Source organism: Epinephelus moara, chromosome 18 (genome assembly GCF_006386435.1).
Source record: "Epinephelus moara isolate mb chromosome 18, YSFRI_EMoa_1.0, whole genome shotgun sequence".
NCBI classification, from domain to species: Eukaryota; Metazoa; Chordata; class Actinopteri; order Perciformes; family Serranidae; genus Epinephelus; species Epinephelus moara.
The window spans coordinates 23,735,213-23,755,537 of NC_065523.1; the positions used below are offsets into that span (position 1 = coordinate 23,735,213).

At 42.7% G+C, this 20,325-nt stretch overlaps 2 protein-coding genes across 2 annotated transcripts in view; both read right to left on the reverse strand.

Annotated features, from left to right (window-relative positions):
• Positions 1-3,605: 3,605 nt before the first annotated feature.
• On the reverse strand, positions 3,606-9,319 carry LOC126405829 (transmembrane protein 100). The gene is made up of 2 exons (XM_050069788.1): positions 8,094-9,319; positions 3,606-7,958 (listed from the first exon to the last, which is right to left on the reverse strand). Exons 1-2 carry the CDS (start codon positions 8,162-8,164, stop codon positions 7,490-7,492), a joined length of 540 nt encoding a protein of 179 aa, XP_049925745.1. The 5' UTR covers positions 8,165-9,319; the 3' UTR covers positions 3,606-7,489.
• Positions 9,320-12,645: 3,326 nt separating this feature from the next.
• Positions 12,646-20,325, reverse strand: part of LOC126405828 (tubulin epsilon and delta complex protein 2) — a 9,288-nt gene continuing 1,608 nt past the window's right edge. Inside the window, exons 2-10 of the mRNA XM_050069786.1 lie at positions 19,024-19,082; positions 18,427-18,687; positions 17,829-18,066; positions 17,673-17,726; positions 17,497-17,575; positions 15,152-15,296; positions 14,694-14,789; positions 13,605-13,798; positions 12,646-13,513 (exon numbers count right to left, since the gene is read on the reverse strand). Coding sequence (XP_049925743.1) covers positions 13,364-13,513; positions 13,605-13,798; positions 14,694-14,789; positions 15,152-15,296; positions 17,497-17,575; positions 17,673-17,726; positions 17,829-18,066; positions 18,427-18,687; positions 19,024-19,082 — 1,276 coding nt within the window. The 3' untranslated portion in view covers positions 12,646-13,363. The remainder of the gene's footprint in view (positions 13,514-13,604; positions 13,799-14,693; positions 14,790-15,151; positions 15,297-17,496; positions 17,576-17,672; positions 17,727-17,828; positions 18,067-18,426; positions 18,688-19,023; positions 19,083-20,325) is intronic.

Sequence of the window (20,325 nt, forward strand, 5' to 3'; positions counted from 1 at the left end):
GTGACCTTAGAATAGTTTGTTTGTAGCCCAACATTAGCATTTTACCTCTGGCGATTGCATTTAGGCTTCAATAATCAAGAAAGTGGTGTTCATTTGTGAAGATTATCTTGCTGAACAAAACGTGGAAACATCACAGACCTTTGTTTTCCACAAAGCTAATTTTTGGCAGTATTCCAAAATCCAATGCAAAAATTCCAGAGGCTTTTTGACAAGGGAATAGTGTGCAGCTAACGTTTGTGTGGGCCTACAGAAAAACGTCAGCCCTGGGGCACTCTGTTTACTGTTAAATATGTTTTTTCTGGGGCATCAGTGGCTTAGTGGTAGAGCAGGCGCCCCATGTATAAGGCTGTTGCTGCAGTGGCCCGGGTTCGACTCCAGCCTGTGGCCCTTTGCTGCATGTCACTCCCTCTCTCTCCCCCTTTCACACTTGTCTGTCTTATCCATTAAAGGCTAAAAATGCCCCAAAAAATATCTTTAAAAAAAATTAATAAATAAATGATTTTTTTTGTGTCTGTCAGCTGGACACACTGAAAGACGGCAAATTTTGGTTGGAAAAGCAACAAATTGTTTCATCCCTAAGAGTACATTGTTGGATTTTTGTCTGTTTTGGCCAAACATATTGTAAAATCAATTTTTTCCCTACATTTTATTTATTCATTACACAGTTTTAGTTATATCTCTGTAAGTCATTCCTCCTTAAATGTTTTTTAAACGCCTATTCTACATTGCAATGCTTGTAAATCACTCCTAATTAATTTAGAATACATTTTAAAATACTGTGTCAAGTCAAATGTATTTAAAGCAAGTTCAAAAATGCCCCACGTTCACCACCTTTTTAAAAAAAAATAAATATGTGAATGAGTGAAACTATTCTTGAAGCTTAAAACCCTTTAACGTTCCACTCAGCCATTTGTCAGAGCACATTTTAAGTCACTATCTTAATGAAAAATGTGTTGAACTTAACCTAATTAAGCTATCTCTACCATTTGGTTTAGGTATGTTGTGCTAAAGAAATCCACTAGGTGTTGCTATGCCTTAAAATAGTATGCCTTTTCACTTCACCTAGGAAGTTAGTTACAAAAATAGTCACTCCAGACCCGAGGACTGCATGGTGGGATTTTTTTCAAGATGTCTAACTGAACAGATTTCTGTAACATTATACAAAAAATAAAAGTCTAGTAAGGGTCAATTTCACACACAAAAAAAAAAATTCTCATTTCAAAAGAAAAGAGAGTAGGAAAGAAAATTGTAGTATCATGCCAAATGCACGTTAACATTTGCAAACTGAGCAACGGGATATAAAAGCAGGGAAGTGCGCATTCAGTTACAATGCTGGTAGGGTTATAGGTTATTAAAGAGATAGAACTATGTGAGTCAAAGGTTATAAAAAAGCATGAAAACGTCAGTGGAGCAAACAACATCATTGATGTGTTCCTTGTAATGGAGCACAATAAGAAATCATGACGTCAGTTGCCTTGTTCTTTTGCACATCACACGCACACACTTTACAATTCATCAATATTTGTGTGAGCAAGCAGAGATGTAAACGAAAGCAACAGATTGGTTTTGGCCTGTGACGCAGCCGCCTTTGAGGAAATTACAAATGATTAAGGCCGGGATGATTAAGACCATTGTGTCGGGTCCCCATTGTGAGTAAATAGACGACTCTCTTGGTTGGGTCATAAAGGAGCAGAGAGGACACTACCAATAGTAATCATTTGTTCCTTTCAGCCTCACAATTGATCTGCATCATCCCCTATCTCTTCATCACCTACTTTTGTTCAACATCGACCCCTGCCTCTAGAAGAATAGAAGAAAATATTTCTGTATGTATCCTCTGCATTGTATCTGTCACTCCTCTGTAAATGTGCATGTGTGACGGTGAATAAAGAAAACACATCTCTGCCATTTTGTCCCTGTGTTCATTGAGGCGTGTAATTCCCACTGCATTTACTGGAGGTGTTGTGTGATCAAATTATCCTGTAGCTGAGTGACCTCAGACAGGGCAGAGGCTGTGGCATCCTCATGTGGATGCAGTTACTGTTTCCATAGAAACTTCAGCCATTTTCTCAGCAAAACCCAAAGCGACCAGTATAATGGCTGGGGAAAAGTGACTGGTTGGTGCATTTAACCTAAATTGAAACTAATTACAGCAATAAAAGTGTGCACAATGTGCTCTTAAAACCACGGGAGCCAGGTCTATCATTTTGCTCCCTGAGCAGTCATTATTCCTTTGCATAATTTCTCTGAAAAGATGTGTCAATATAAAGCTGCTGCCTCCCACAGGAAGTAACTGTGTTTGATCTGGGAGGTAGATGGGAGTGCGATGACTTCACACGTTCATAAAGAGCTGCCCTGTTGCAGCAAGGTATTAATTAACGGAACGCCGAGCAGAACACATTTGCGAAAGAACTTTTGTAGATTGAAACACTGACTGACTTTTAAAATAGAAAGAGAGGCAGGATATTAAGAGAGGATGGGAAGGAGAGGTGATTCATAGGAGGGGGGACAGAAAAAACTTTTTTGCTTGTTGGTAATTGCCAGTGTCTCCTACTCATGTTCATCCAGAAACAATCAAAAATAATCAGTGTTCAGAGCGTGTGACAGTGTTATATTATCCCAGTGCTCTCAGGTTTGTGAGTGATTATTAAATCAAATTGCTTCTCATCACATTTGCTCCTATTACAATACCTACACTGAGACTGCGTTTTAATCTCATTTTGCCGGTGATTTAATTTGACTGTCTGGCCAAGCATGTGATTCACATAAACATCTGTCTCCAAAACAGCTGTCGTAATATCTGAAGCAGATTTTAAACGTACCCATCCTACTACAAAAGCATCATTTAGAAGCAACAGCAGGCAGGCAGTGACTAACTACACAGACAGAATTGTCTTTAGCACAGATGCTGTTGATCAGGAATGTGAACAAAACATATATACAGTCATCAGGCCCCAGTATGGCCGGAGTCCAGACTTCATGATATCACGTCGTGCTGCCGTGTCTTTCTGGTTTTGCTTTTTAAACTGATGTCAGTTTTGTATAATTCAAAGAATGATAAAACCCAAATAGCGCCGGATGCTTCGGGTTCGAAGCCAAGCTCTGGAGATTGAGAGGCGGATGAGTTGCTCCCATCTGGTTTCCTGTAATCTGTGCTGACCCGAGCAATCCAACTGACCACTTCCACTCCATCTGCACTTTGCCCCCTGTTGGCCTCCACACCCTTTATCCAGACCTAAACACTGTTCCCTCCACACCCACGGCTGTTTCCCAGCTCTGTTACCAGTGAATGATAAAATGTGTTCATACTTAATGAAATAAAATAACCTCCTGGTGAACTGAGCGCGCCTGTATGTTATTAACACGCAGAATATGTTTGTCACCGTGAGGGTAGATTGCCTGTTTCATCACTTTGCCAGTAGGGGGTGTCATGCCTTCTGCTCCATGCTGGCCAGTCTGTTTTCCTAACAACCAAAGGATCACACATATCTCTGGGTGTCTGACCAAGTCATCCAAGCTGGCAGGGCAGCACATGGCAACGTGTCTATATACAGCATAGAAATTTAAAGTACTGGGGAAGCAGAGGTGGTCTCGTCAACCAAAGATGTTTTTTAATGTTCTGTGTAAAGAGTTTAACACATTTACAATTAATGTGCACACTGTTTAAAATAGAATCAACACTGTGTTAGTCCATTGACCCTCACAATCCACTACCCATCTCTCAATAAGTTTTACCAGATCGATTTTTCCTCTTGCCTGTAGTGCTGTTTATCAACCTATATTGTTATGATGTGCATTGCCATGTGGTGGAGATACCAGCTGTTGAGATGGCTGCCTTCTTTTGGATATAATGGAACTAGATGGCACTCGGCTCGTGGTGCTCAAGACACCAAAAAACATACATTTGAAAAACTCAACAGCGATGTCTCTTTACAGAAATCATGAGCCGGTTTCTTCAAGATAATCCGCACACCTCATTGTGAGCAGTTTTATGTAGGAACTATTTTTCTTTTCACAGAACTACACCCACCAACAGTATCACTATGCAGAAGGAAACGTGCATCTACTGCCAGCTCACCTAGCACTAAGCTAGCTAACGTCCCAGCTCAGCTCCAGCAGCTTATATAGCTCCTCAGCTATACACTCAAACAACACGCTAAACACTACTGATGTAACTGATTTACATTTATATTGCATAGGTTAAACTTATATCCCATTATATAAATGCTAAGTTAAAAGTCACATGTGTCCTCTCCTCTTTGACCTTCCCTTGAGCCAGGCTGTGACAGTTTACATGTTGTGCTGTCACATGAACGAGCTTCTTGTCCATGAGTGGGAGCACGTTTCCTTCTGCACGGTGATGCGGTTGACAGGGATTATCTTTAGTAACCAGCTCATGATTTCTGGAACAGAGACATTGCTGTTGAGTGCCATCTAGTTCCATTATATTCGAGAGAAGACAGACATCTCTACGGCCGATATCTCCAACACTCAGCAACTCACACCAAAACAATCTGTACTGATCAATAGCACTACAATTAAGAGGAAAAATATGTGTTTTTGATTTGGGGGTGAACTGTCCCTTTAACACAAAGTTACATTTAACACTTGTGTTTCACCTCACACTACAAACTAGAACCTCACAGACCGACGTGTTCACATAACATTTATTTAATACAACAATTAAAATGTACATGTAAGTAGAAATATACAGTAGAAATATAAAATTGTCATATATACAGCACCAAATATTAGAGGGCACACAGACAAACAATATTTTGTGTCACTCGCTGGAGTGACGAACAGCATTGGCAAACAGCATGGCTGTCCGCCGGGTGAGGGATGTATTTCCCCCGCAGCAGAGAGAGGTAGATTTTCCCCTTTAATTTTTTTTTCAGAAGGCAGAAGGGAAATCACATCGCATCTCTAACAAGCAGATTCTGGTCACCTGCCGTCGATGTGTAGTGTCAACGCACTGTTGTAATACAGCTTGTATGCAGCCACAATGTCCTACATTGCGCTGAGCTAACAAAGACCATATTCATAAATACTCTTTACGAGCTTTTCCTCTGACTTGAAAGAGATTAAGGGCTGATGTAGCCGCACGGTATGCAGGTGCTTGCGAATACAGACTGATCTATGTTAGTCCTATTTTGTCAGTAGATTAGGTTCAGAGACTGACTACACTCTGGTTAACTTGGCATGTTCACTGCTGCTGCCGCCAGTGATGCACCATATCCCCTAAGAATAATACTGCTCTGTTCAGGATGGCTGATCCTAATCTAACTGCAGACAGCTCCCCACTCCCACATTAAAGTGAAAGGAATGACTTCCCAGGTTCTGCTTTTGTCTTCCTCCGTTAACTCCTTACTTCCCCCTCCTCCCCTCTGTTTAAACTAACAGAGTTTGGCAGACAATCAGTATGCAACAGAACATCTAAATGCACACTGACTGAGAAAGGACTGATCGATTGCATGTCTACTGAAGCAGATGGCCTCCAGGTCGGTCTTTGGCATTGTGTGTTATTAACTGCTACCTCTGGATGCATAGACACATTTTACTCGGCAACAAGCGTCACTAATCTGACAGCCAGAATCGATGCAACAAAGATCAATGACAGTTCTCAAGGATAAAGGAGTGCTCGAACACAGTCCTCCACATAGGGACAAACGGGCTAGACTCAATTTCTGTACATTCTGCGTGTTGTACTTTCTACTTCTGTGATTTGCATTTGCCATCCAGTGTTACATTCAGTGACAGAAATGAGAATATTTAAGACAAGAATCAAATGCCATTGTGCGTCTCATCCCGTGAGACCACACACCAACAGAAAGCACCTATTCACAGATGTGGAGCTGAGCGCAGCTACATTCACTCGTTCTTTCAGAAAGGAAAAAGTACATGAAAGGGAAACCCCAGAGTCACTTAGAGCACAAACATGAATCAGTATTCACTAGAGAAACAGCCTTGTACCATATCTTCAGACTGACAAAGGGATTTGTCACTCACTCTCAGTCAATATTCTTTCCACTGTGAGAAAGAAAATAATGCACTCTCTTTGGCACACAGTGATACAGACAAATATCTGTGGACTATGAGGCTTAAAATTAAATGTATGTGTGTGTCTTAATTTGAATATCAAAAGGCTGCACACACTTCCTCCTGGGCTATGTCACATTTGGGAAATGAGAGGGATCAAGTCAGACACAGGATGTAGGATGGAGGAAGGCATATGGGATGGTTGAGGGGAGAGAGAGAAAGAGAGAGAGAGAACAAGGGGGGAAATTCTCAGGGGTTCAGATGGAAACAGGGGAATGCGACAGAGCCTTTTTCCATGAGTGCTTGCTCAAGGCACCAAGAGGGAGGGGCCCTAGGGGAGCAGGATCAGTCAAAGTGTCCCTGCAGTGGCATGTCCCCTCGGGTAGTGTCCTTCAATAATCCTGGCCTGCCCTGTGTGGGGTTGAGGTGCCCCACGAAGATACTAGGCTGGGCGTAAATGCTCGCACATTGACAGGAGGGCAATCAGTCAGTCAGAAGTCAGTGCCCCACTCCTTTGTAATGTGAAGCTGAAGCTACAAAAGGCCTTTCAGAGTATGTTGCTGTTCTAGGAATTTCTCTTGCTTGGCGTGGACATGGCTATATGTGCAAATCTGTTGTTCCTTAGTAGTGAAGTCCAACAGTCTTTCGATTCACTAGAATCTTAATTTGAGCACACACAAACACCTTCCACTTCCCCAGCAGGTCCTCTGCCCTCTCCAGCTCATCGTCCACACAGATGCCAGCAAGATCCTGCTGGACTCAAGTTCCACTCTCCCATTGCGTAAAAAAAGCCCTCAACACATTGCTGCGGTGTCACAGGACGAGTGAATGACGCTGGCCGCTGACGCGGGTGCGCTGCTCTTTCGGCTGGGTATCGGGTTGCCGTCTTTGGCCCACTTCTGGCCTCTTGGAGAGTCACCTGTCCTGGCAGGAGGAATGCTGTGACTGACGTGCCTAGTGACGCCAGCGTTGACTCCAGCAGCAGCTCTGCATAGCGTGTTAGGTGTCTGTGCAAGCTCCTGCTGTGACTGCCAGTGCATATGTGAGTGAGGACTGCGAGGGGCCGTGTGTCCGTGCGTGTAAATATGCATGTAGTGTGCAATGCATATTTGTGTGTGTCTCCTCTGAGGTTGTTTTGACACTGGACACCTGCTGTCAGATGATAAAAGAGTGTGTGAGGCATTGGTGATCCCTCCTTGCCAATCCAAAATGGTCCAAACTTTACAGACTAAACAGATACTCAGTGTCCTGTCTATCTGTCCTTCCACACTCTATGATTTCTCAACTCAAGTTCTCTCCGGCATGAGCTGAGCCAAACTCTGTGATAAAGAATAGAGGGGATTCAGCGCTGGGAGGAGGTGAAGTGGCGGCTTCTTTAGCCAACTCTTGAGCTCCCAGCCCTGAGTATGTCTCTGCTTTCAAGTTCCTACCACTGTTTTCCCCATGTGCTTCACAGGGGACACTGCTCAGAGGTGAACGAGCCTCCCTCTTTCTTTTTCCTTCTCTTCTTCTTGTGGACAGTCCAACAGGCGGTGGCCATCAGCAACAGCAAAAGACCCATGACAAGTAGCACAACTGACACCACTTGAGTCTGAGGCAAGTCGTTATAGGTATAGGTAACCCCAGTTCCTGCCACACCGATCACCAAAGAGATGATTCCAAAGGGAAAGATGCAGCGGTACCAGGACTTCTCCATGCCTCCAGTGGCCTGGGACAGACGCTCAAGAGAGGAGAGCACCTCAGGGACTTTGGCACCGCCAGCCTCCAGGGACTGACCCTCTTGTCCCGTGCTGGTCTGGGGCTGGGTTTGGCAAGCCAGGTGGCCCGTTGTGCAGCCCATCCTGATGGTGTGGGCTGGCGGATCCTGAAACCAGGCTGCAGCGCTGGCCTCACGGATGACGCTCGCAGTCAGCTCTGGCCTGGAGAAACAGAAGGAAATAAAGGAAGGCAGACAGAGAAAGAAAGAGGGAGGAGAGGGAGGTCTAGATGAGACCGGAGGAATGACTGGAGCGTGTCAGATGAAGGCTTCTAAGTCAGCGCTGAAATCCACTCACACTTTCCCCTTCTCTCCCTCCCTCTCTTGCCGTTTCTCTGTGCACTGCCTGCTGGCTCTCTGGCAGCACATTGTACACTCTGCCGAGTGTAGTGGCGGGGGATATATAAGGGACCATGGGAAGGGGAGGAGCTAAGGAAGAAAAACAGGGAAGTCCATGCACTCTGATTGGTCTTTTTTTGTGTGACGTCAAACATTGAAGCAGAGAGAATAGGGGTTGATGAAGCACAGGAAGGGGGAGGGGAGAAGAGTTGACTGCTCCCTCTTTTCTTCATCTCCCCATCACTGCCTCTCAATTGCAGTCTTTTTTTGTTGTTTTCCTGCAGTATAGAAGCCTCCCCTGTGGAATACAGGGGCCTACTGCTGACTTGAAATCAGAGGAGAAAGGGGAATCCCTCATCTTAAATTAGAAAGTTACTTTGTCCATTTCACCCTGCACCACAACAGCATACGTCACCTCCATATGGCAATATATACAGTAATAGTGTTCCCATTGCACCACTTCTTGTGCATACATCAAACATAAATCCTGTGACCACCCACATAATCTTCCTTTCACGTGCATGCAGAAACCTGAATACAATGATTCGCAGGAGGACATCAAATATACAATACCTCCATAATGTAAGTGTAAATACACTAATGAGCATGTCCACATGTGACGGAACTGCACTCATGAAAAACGCACACAGCCCCCACTGCTTTCCCACCCACACACACTGCCAGTGCCAGTCCTTTCAGCATGGAAGGCAACCTAATAGTTAATCTCTCAGCATCTCTGTCTTCCATGAGAAGAAAATCAATACGGACAGCTCTCACAAACTTGCTTATCTCACTCCCCCGTCGTCCGAAAAGCTACGTTAGGAAAGGACAAATGTGTGTGCGCAGCTGAATGTCGATATTTTTTTATCTTCAGGCATTACTAATTTTACTATGAGGACATTTGATCTGTTTCTTTACAAGCATTTGGAAAATTAACTGTGAAGTTAATATTGATTATGTCAATTTGTTGCTGAATGGCTTTGGAATTTATGTGTACCATTACCTACAATTTTCAGGGAAGCACACAGTGGTTTCAAGTGTATTTAAAGGAGCAGTTCACCCCAATATCAAAAAGACATTTTTCCTCTTTCCTATAGTGCTTTTTGTTAATCTAAAAAGTTTTGGTGTGAGTTGCTGACTGTTGGAGATATTGGCTGTAGAGATGTCTGCCTTCTCTTGAACAGAATGGAACTAGATGGCACTCGGCTTGTGTTGCACAAAGTGCCAAAAAAATTATACTTGAAAAACTCAACAGCAATGTCTCTTTCCAGAAATCATGACCCAGTTACTCAAGATAATCCACAGACCTTGTTGTGAGCAGTTTCACGTAGGAGCTATTTTACTTCTACCACACCCGTCAACTGTGTTACTGTATGTGCATCTATTGCGTCACTGAGCTAGCTAACGTTACAGCTCAGCCAAGCCGGACGCCACTGATGTTTACATCTCATGCCGTCACAATCACAAGCCTCTCGTCCATGAGTAGATGCACGCTTCCTTCTGTACGGTGCTAGGGTCTGTAGTTGAGTTTGGCAGAAGGACATTAGTTCCTAAATTAAACTGCTCACAACAAGGTCTGTGGATTATCTTGAGTAGCCGGGTCATAATTTCTGGAAAGAGACATTGCTGTTGAGATTTACAATGTATTTCTTGGCACTTTAAACACCACAAGTCGAGCCCCATCTGGTTCCATTCTGTTCAAGAGAAGGCAGACATCTTTATGGCCAATTGGGCAATTTACACTTTAACAATCTAGACTGATACATAGCACTACAGGTAAGAGGAAAAATATGGATTTTGGGGTAAACTGTTCCTTTAAGGATGCACATGTTTTATGAGACAACATGCCTCTTAAATATAAAGAAAGCTTTATCCCCAAAAAATATTTGACCCCACAACAGGTCTGACAATTCATCTCTTGAACCGTTGTGGTAGAAACCCAGAGTCCATGATATCTTGAATGTCTAAAGAAGAGAGATGTGAGTTAGGGTCAACTCAGCAACATATAAGATTTAATCATGAGTTTAAAAAACATCTGCATTTGTATAACACCGGCATGACTTCTGTTAAGCAACAGGTGTCTATTCAGTCAAAGCATTTTTGCTCTTTGATGGCCGCAATGCCCACATTATCAGAGATACCTAATATTCTCATATAAATGCCTCCGTATGAACAAGACAGCTGCTCTTGAGTTTGTTTTCTCTGCCTGGACAGAATAACTAAACTTGATGAAGGAAGCTGGCTTTGACTGGCTGAATGGTGGGGGAAATCAAATAATGAACCCTAATGCAGCCTAACTGATGACCTCACTGACTTAACAATCACTGCTGTAGCTCACTCAGCAACAGAGCTGTAGATGAGCACAAGAGGAGTAAAAGAGGGGAAGTGAGGAATGTGTTTGTGAGGGGCGGGGTGCGAAAGAAAAGAGATGTTCAATGGGCATTTGAGGGAGAGAAGTGGATTCTTGGTAGCGCTGTTCGGTTTCTGTGGATTTCTACTAAGGCTCCAGCACTGCAGCGGAATAAGGCTAAAAAAAAAGTGCAGATAGTGAAAAAAGTGAACAAGTAGGAAGGAATGTGTACGACAAAGAAAAGCCTATTCAACTCCGTCCTTCGCTCCGTGATGTGGCGCACAGCAGTGAGACATGGGAAGAAAATGAGGCTTCTTCCATGGAAAGTAAAATTGCCTTATGTGACAAAAAGAAGCGTGAGAAAAACGGGACAAAGGCGTGAGACATGGGTAACCTGGGCAGGGCCAGGCCACGCTGGTGGGAGTGGAAGAGCTCTGCTGGTGACAGCCAGAGCCAGCCAGCAGCTGATGTATGCAGGTCACAGGAAGGCTGAGTTGCGTAGGCGCCACTCCCTGTGGGACCTGTTTGTGGTGTTGACGTGATCTCAAGGATGCTTCCCTGCCTCCTCCTTTGCTCCCTTCACACACACTGATCCAAGACTGTATGGGCGGACAAGAAGCTCGCAGCACATTTCCACAGTCTTGTACAGATAACTTGGCTGCAGCCCACGAGTGGTGAGACACTCCTGGTGTGCTGGAGATCTTGGGAACATGTGTGAGTGCATTTCTGACTCAAACCAGGAGCCCCGGTCATCGTTCTCCTGCTGTTTTACACACAGGTTACAATGTGAAGCTGAAATAGTCCTCTCCCTTTTAGAATCTTGTTATTCCCTTCCTCAGGGAAACATGCCATTTCCAGCTTGCAGCATGCAGAGAGCCAGGCCCCCAGGCATCTTTGTGACTCAGCCGGCTTTGAGTGTGCGCGTCCCTCCGTTTGTGCGAGGGCTGGTGCAGCAGGGCTCAAACACCCACGTCCTGCTGTGTGAACCCAGCGCCACCTGTCGCCCAGTCTGGCACAGCCCTTGCCATTCACACGTCATCTGTGGGCACGAGCCCTTTAGGCCTCTCCAAGCCCTTCTGTATCTCACATACACCCTCACATAGCATTTGTGGCGGGCAAAACCACCAATTATCTCACATCGCAGAGACATACTATCGGCCCAACGTGTGTTATATATCATTCAAAGCACGCCAGATTTATAAAAGCCCAGCATGGAGCTCTAACGCATCATATGGAGAAGCATTATGGTGGAGTACTAGGAGGTTTGCACTGAAGCGAAACACACTGGAAAGGTTGCAGGTCTGTCTCATGACTAACAAACACACTCACACTGCGAGCTCTTCAGAAACCCTGATTTGCCAGACAGTAAGAAGAAATTGGAACACATGGAGGATGAGTTTGAAGTCACGGCATCCCTGCTGCTTTCGATGGAAAACGGGATTAAAATAGGACGAAGCGCCTCCATTGTTCCTTTAAATCACTTAAATCCACGCACCAGCAGGCTGACAGTCTTGCAGCACACTGATTAGCAACTTTAAAAAATTACTCATAAAAACCAGCCTTAATTCTAGGTCACGGATTCAACTCAACTGGCAATTTACTGATTGCCTCTGATGCAACAGTAATAACTAAAAGCATTAACATTAGGCACCTGCTGGTGTGTTCTATGGTCACTTCCTCTGTAAGATGAGTGCCACCTGCTGGTTACACTCAGTGTGGAGAAAGAGCTCCATTACTGACCTTGGGTTAAGTTTTTCCCATGACACCTCATTCTGGATATTAAATGTTATGTAGTGCAGTTACATAACAGCCAACTAAATCAACATGTAATTTAAACATAAAAATAGCACTGAACTGGACCAACTGGAGTTAGAAATATCCAGACTGTAAAAAATATTTGCCACAACTTGATGTCATGAAGTAAATGTATGTCAATATTTTTAATAGATGGCCTCACTCCTCATTACTGTATGAACGCAATGTTAATCAGTATTGTATTACTTAAGTATTATACTATTATGTTGATAGTGTTATTATATCATATATTCATTGTCACTCTAACGTTAATAGTCTTCTTCTATTCTCTGCTGCTGGACTGCTTTACATATTGTTTGTCTATTTATTTTCTATATATCTCTTTTCCCGTCACATTATTTCACCCAAAAAAAAAAAAAAAAAAAGATGAACTAAACTGAAAAAACAAAGTTCTAAATCTAAACTAAATGTTTCCTTATTCAAGAAAAATGAGAAACAACCACATAATTTCCTTTTTTTCATTCATGCGTTACTGTATGGGATCAGACACTGAATAAATACAGTCACAACACACACACACACACACACACACACACACACAAACATGAATTCTTCACAATAATCACCTTGATCCTCGATTAAAGAACAACACTGAGTTACCACTTAATTAGGTACAGCCTAAAGCAACCAACATAATGGTCTTGCAATAGGCCTTTCTTTTTTTTTTTTTTAACAGAGGACATTTTGACATGTCACAGTAGGAAAAGCACAGGTGTACATAATGAGGTTAATTCTATTTAGCCGCTTTGATTTCAGGGTCCTGGTATTGTGCATGCCGGCTCGCTGTCACATTCACTGGCACTCTTGAAAAGAGCAGAGCCATCATTAGTGACACTAATAAGGCCTGTGCTTTTCATGCTATGACAGGTCAAAATGTCTGCTGTGAAAAGGGTCTATTCATTTTATGTTTGTGAGCCTTATGTTCTAGTTTTATTGACAGTGTCAGAGGGGGATTGCCTTATACTGAGATACTGAAAGGTAATATTCTCTTCCTCTTATGTGTGTAAAAAGGAGGTGGACAGAGTATTTAATAAACTGGTAACTAAGTGTAATATGCTCTGTAGTCAGTCAGGCTCAGAGTCCAGGACTATGGCAGGGAAACGCTGCCCTCCTTCACCCAGCAGGGAGTAGATGTCTCTCAGCACACTGAGGTTGGGACATCCAGGCCCCGGTGCTATAGACGAAAGCTGAGGGGACACAGTGTCCAACAGAGCCTGTCATAAAGAAGAAGAGACTGTTAGCATATAATTATGAGGTAGTAACTCAACAGAACACATAGACTGTCTCAAAGTGCCTAACGCTTACCTGCTCTAAGTGAATCTCCTGTTGCAGCAGTGCTACCCTCATCCTCAGCGTTTCCAGTTCTCTGAGCTCTGCCTCTGTCGTGTAGGTTATAGTCAGGGGCAGGGGTGCAATCATCCCATCTCCCCACACACCACTTGCCCCAGCGGGGCAAAGACAACCTCCCTCTGGCCTCCATCGATCCCATGCTTCCCACTCTGACGGAAAATACGGTTATTTTTAGAGCGTGAGCGTGAGCAACCGTACCCTAAAACGTTTTTCTGCTCTGCTGCCTCAGCTTTAAATAGCTAGGCCATTGCCTAGCCACGTCAGGATAGACAGCTTTTAAAACCCCACCGTCACAGGGTGGGGGGTGGTGGATCTGTCGGGGGCCAAGGAAAGTAGTGATCTGGCACTGAGGTTTCACTGCGGCTCTGTTTTCATTTTCCATACGCCAAGATGGAGAAGCTGCATTAGCTCGTTAGCGCACTGCATTCATCACAATCATATCTCAAACGCTGTTAAAACGCAATAAACGATTAATCCCTCTCTTGAAAATAAAACCCCCTGAAATAAAATACTTGCTGGATGTGAGATGCCACGTTGGATGCATGTGCTCACATCAACACGTGGATGTGTGTGGGCTAAGCAGGGAGTTAGAAATGACTGGAAACTTCTCTCTCACACTGGCTTTAGCAACATACTTGTGCTGCACTGGAGCTATAACTGGTAAACATAAACAAAACTCGCTCCCTGAAGGTGATACAGTCATTTGAGTGGTGTGAATGGAAAATCCCTGGGCAGTCAGCTTCATTATGACAGTATCGTTGGAGGTAATGGAAATTCTACCATGTCACATACTGTAGGTAGTGAGTAAGAGATACCCTGATACCCAGAGATGATAACTCAAACATAGGCTCGTGATTTCTCTACCAGTGTCCTCTTAATTATGCAAGTCTGTGCTGTGGAATAAATCATTTTTATTGATGAATTTTGTTCTGCTCATGACCAGCTTGATATAACCACAGTCAGGTTGACATGTAGTTTTTAAAAGAAGGAACATGTGGTTTGAAACGGTGGTTTATGTTGTGGTGAAACAAGATTATTTCCTACCTTGTTTTGCTTGGTGTGCAAAGGTCTGGAGCTGTGCTGCTGTCACTGGCAACCTTTCAAGTGTCAGAGATGAGTCATATTTATTTGTCATACGACCTGTTTAGAAATACACAATAACAAAAATGCAGAATTTTATCAGCAACATTATTACAGAGGATTGTGGAGCTGTTTGGTTTAATTGCACTGTGTTGATTAGTCTCACGATTGTAGTAAGTGCAATTGTTAATTATCTCAACTGCTCTTTTTAGGGTCCTGAATGTGACTGGCACAGGCTCGTTCCTGATGAGTCTGAATAGCTCTCAAAAGTCACTTCCTGCCAACTCCCTGTGCAGTTTCCTCCCAAATTATCATTTTCACACACACACACACACTTGTGTCATCAATCGCCTTCATCCCTCCTCATTACTCCACTCCTAATTTTGTACCCTTGTATGTGTAATCTGCTCAGCCTTTTTTACCTGGCTCTGCGGCTGCTTCTGGCGTCTGTTTGGCCAGAAGCTCCTTTGTCTGGCAGTGCTGGGTGAGGTCATGCCCTTGTTGAGTGAGTCTGTCAACCAGAGCCCTGGTGTGATCTGGGCAACCACATGGCCAATCCTTGGGGAACTGGAGGTGTCAGAGAGACAGGGTCAAGGACAACACACCAGGTATCAGGCTGCGCAGGGGGAATGAAAGAGAGTGAATCAAATTAATGCAGAAACATACTCTGCTAATTTCCATCACTGGGAACTTTAAAGGTGCAATAGAGTAAAAAGTCAGATTTATTTTTGGCCTTTGGCCTTTATTATAGAACAGCTGGAGACAGGAAAGTGTGAGAGAGAATGGGGATGATATGAAGTAAAGGGAAAGGGAATCGAATCCAGGGTGATGCAAAGGGCTCAGCCTACATGGGTCACCGTTCTACCTGTTCAGCTACAGGTTGCCTCAGATTTCCATGTCTTTTTTTAATATAAAGCAGGCAAAGGTGCTATATAAATACTGTCAAAGTATCAAAACACTCAATATTATATGAGTCATCAGGATCTCCGTGAAGTTGTGATGTCACAACTACACTATATTCTAGACACTACACTAGACCCTGTATCCTTATGTGAGGACATCACATCCTGTGTCTGCTGTACCTTAAACTTCAGTCTGTTGTCCTTGTTCGTGGACACTTTTCAGTGCCATCTAGTGGTAGTAAGACCACAATACACTAATCTATGTAAAAACAAGATGGCAGCCATCTCTGCCAATACACTAATCTATGTAAAAACAAGATGGCAGCCATCTCTGCCAAGGCAAGGCAAGGCAAGGCAAGTTTATTTGTATAGCACAATTCAACACAAGGTAATTCAAAGTGCTTTACAGAGACATTAAAAGCAACAAGACACAATTTAAAACAATAAAAACAGTCAATTAAAAAGGGAAATAGAAATTGAGAATGATAGTGGTAATAAAATACAGTAACATAAAATAAAAACAGGCTCAATACATTGCATTTAAGAGCACTGCATACACAGTCATTATCGTTAGAACATTTGTATAGCTGCCTAAGCTATACGGCCAAGGGTCCAGGCCCTGATGGCCTATATCACTCCTGCTAATCCTTGCCACCAAAAAGTGCTCTTAGACAACATTTAAGTTTAATTTCAAAAACCGGCTCTGTCAGAGATTTCAGCTAGGATCTCTTGTCCCTGGCTCTGAACCATCTTGAATTTGGTTGGTCGGGTCTGTTTTTTAATGAGTGTATAGGACGTCTCCCTTAATAATACACCCAATGCGCGCCCACTATTTGCTCTTGAGTCCTTCACTCAGAGTCTTACCGTCCCGCCGGACACAGGTTCCACACACTGGTCTTATTCAGATCGTAATGAACTCTAAAGATCCATCACAGGACGTCTCCCTTCTAGATCTGAATTCACAGCATGCTCCCCAGTGTCGAGTCACAGCAGTAGCTGACTCAAGTCATTCTACAGATGATCCCGGCACGAAAGTGGACAGGGTCCAAACACCTGATCACATATTATGGTTAAACTTGTTTATTAATGATTATTGGGGCATTGGGACTTTAATATCGTATCGTTTTATTACATACTAGTAAATATTAAAAATAAACCCATCATCCCCATATGAGGACATCATATTTTCTAAAAAACTACTTCCTCTTCAAGGACAACACTTATTTTTTTATACTCATCAGGTCGTACTGACCCCAGATAGCTCGGAGACATTTAAAATGTGCACTAAACAGAAGCTAAGGTCTTAGGATGATATCGACAGTTTCAAACTTAAGACATACTCATTCCAAATGTGTCCTTTTGCATTTCTTGTTGCCATGCTTTGCAGAGATTGTGAATGACATCAGCTGACATTAAGTAAACACAGACCCAAGCTGTTGCCAAGCAATGCAGTTCTAGTGAAACAGTCTTTTAAGATAGAAAGTGCCACTACAGTGCCATTACAGTCATTCCCTCAGCTGCAATGTTGGCACAGAGACTGACCAATCAGAGTAAACTTGGCTTTCTGGGAGGGGGGGCTTAAAAAATAGGCGCCAAAATGAAGCGTTTTAGACAAAGGGTGAATACAGGTATTTTCAGGCAGACAGTATGAGAAAAATTATGTGCTTTTTGAACATTAAAATACGTAAACCAATTCTAGTAAAAACCCAAAATACAGGTATGAACCTGAAAATGAGCGTGATACAGGACCTTTAACTAACTGTAACACTAGAGTACATTTCCAATCTCAACATTACGCAACATGGAAAACATGTCTGAGGCTTCCCAGCCCATTTTGACAGGCTTCACTAGAAAAGGAAGGATACCGTAGCTGTCATTCTCTCCATGAAGTGACTCCTCCCAGGCGCAGGTTTCCTTTGTAGGGCAACGACTTTGTCCCATAACCTAAAGATAATATAGAGAGGGAAACTAAGTGCCCCGCACACAATCTGTGGAATCAGCTGTAAAATGTTCACAATATTAACAGAGTAATATTGACCACCTGTTCTGCTTGCTCCTTAGGGATTTCCATTTCGCTGTTGGATCAGAAGCTTTCCTGCCATGGAGCAAAGGCAAACAGAAAACAAATGTTAACCCCTTTCTGACTGTGACTGACAAATGGTGCTTTATATCATGGTCTAGTAATGTAAAAACATACCCGTCCTCTCGAAGTAAACTTTGAGCTCCAGATTCTCTATGTGAAACAGGCACTGTGGTGTCTGACGGAGTGGGTATAGCTGCAGCTTTACCCCAATCATTTCCACTCAGCACATTGTTTCTAACAATCTTGTTTTTGGAGTGGAGAGCTGAGTTGTGTAACTGACCCCGATCAAGAGAGCCAGATGCTGAGACAGCCTGCTTTGACTTCCTTGCTGCCTGGTGATGTGCAATCCCAGCTGAAGAGACGGGACAGTCCTGGATTATGTTTCCATTAAAGGAATACTACACCCCCCAAATTACCATTTGTGTATCAATTACTCAGCCCATTGTTACGTTGAATTCGTGAATGCTTCCACAGTGAACAAAGAAGTAGTTTGCATTACTGTGTGACTTTGCTAAACCCGAACTAACCCTTTAAAACACCACAGGTGCACCACAGATCAAGGCCAGCAGTTTTCTCCATGACCCCAACGTAACTGGGTGTGTAATTGATATACAAGTGGTCATTTGGGGGGTGGTGTATTTCTATAATTGTTGTTTTGTAATGTCCACAATTGAAGCTCACTGAAGATTGAGTGTGGAGGATGCTCACTTACCTGACTTTTTGTGCTCTTTTCTGTCAACACTGGCAGATCTGGAAGTTAATCTAGTGGTTGTCAGATTTCCTTTACAAGCCACAGATGTCTGCATTCCCTCTTTGGATGTGACAGCTGTAGTGCTAGGTTCCTTTTGATGTGCAGATTGCTTGTTTGAGTCTTTTTTAGAGGATCCGGTGCCAGTGCGGACCTGAAGGGCTTTCTCCAGGGCTCGCTCAAGCAGTTCCATATCTCCTCTCTCCCCTGGTGAGGTAACTGTGTCTAAAGATAGGAGCGCGCAAATGTGTGGTTACAGTTTCATTAAATCAATGAACCATTAGTCTCTTTAGATCATGATCTCCTTGATGACAAGAATGAAAGAGAGGTGTGATTATTAACAGCGGGCGCAGTCATAACATTTGCACATGACTGCTCCCATCTCTCTCAAATTAGCTGTGTTTACAAAAAATGCTACAGTGAACAATTTATTTTTTTCATATATAACGTGATGTTTTATACCCTTTTTTAAAAAGAAAATATTTTTAACATGTAGCAACATCTTTTTTATCTATTTATGAATGTACATTATATCTGACAAACCACTATTTTATAAATTACCTGTAGCATCATCATCTGCACACTCTGACTCACCAGAGCCCGTCTGTGGTTGCGGTGTTCTGTGGGAAAACACTTCATGTGAATACACAGTCAATTTAACCAGAGGAGCACAATTAAGAAAACTAAGGCAACAACAATTCATAATAATAAATAATATTTGCACAACCTACATGTCTCACAATGTCAAAAAACAAATTGCACTTCTGTATGAAACTTAGTTTTGTTGGACTTTTCTATTAATAGAATTTAAATGTACTTTTACCATCCACTGTTAATGCATGTAGTTCACCACAGATGTCCAATGACAGTGAATTATTAGGGCTGATGTTGAATTGAGTTTAAAAACACTCATATAACAATACATCTTCCAATGTATATTTCTAACATAAACATGAAAGATAAGCCACCATTTTGTATATAGATCCTTTGAATTTGGCTATGTTAGTGACACAAATGACCTCATACATATATTTCATATCTTCCATATCATACATGTCACTTATAAGCTAATTTTTATTGATTTTTATTTAACCTTTATCCAACCAGAAAAACCTCTTGAAATTAAAAATCTCTTTTTCAAGAGTGTCCTGGCCAAGACAGGCAGCAATATAAGTTACAGACAGACAACATAGAGCAAAAACACAGAATAAAAATGTGCAGCTCTAAAACAAGCAATATAAAACGCAAAGTAACATGACTACAAAGAAAAGCCACAAAGTATGATCATGTATACTAGAAAGCAACTGTTTCACAAGAACAAAAAGGGCAACTACACATGATTCTAAAGACCAGCTAAGATACACTGTGACATTGGCATGTAAAAGATTGTGTGCAAAAATCCTGCATCAGTGCTTTGAAACGGCCGAACCAAAGAGTGTCCTCCTGCAGAAGATTCCACATATGGCCAGTGTGTAATATTTGGCATGGGTTATTGTCAATCTGAATCTGAATCTGAATATTCTACCCATTAATATGTTTATACAAGTGTATAATCGCTATAAAATAAAATTCATTTGGTTTTCGTAGCCTTATAATTATGCTTTTACATATATATATATATGTAGCAAGGGCCTTGCTTTAGAGAGGTCGCCATCTTGCGCCGCCATGTATGTACGGCAGACCGAGCGGACAATCCAGCCAGCCAGAGAACGCGTTTCGCGTGTATAAACGAACCAACGAAGACAGCGGAAGGAAGGAAGAAGGAGGGGGAAACAGCAGAGAGTGTCAGTAGTTCGTCGATAGAGAGTAGTGAAAAGTTTTTTTAGTTATAAAGTTTGCGAATGGACCACACTTACCACGCAA

Bases quoted from the DNA above. Each gene is read 5' to 3' on its own strand.
- LOC126405829 (XM_050069788.1), bottom strand. From the start codon at position 8,164: ATGTGCTGCCAGAGAGCCAGCAGGCAGTGCACAGAGAAACGGCAAGAG. The intron at 7,959-8,093 runs GTGAGTGGATTT...CTGTTTCTCCAG, and splicing joins GAGGGAGAGAAGGGGAAAGT to GCCAGAGCTGACTGCGAGCG.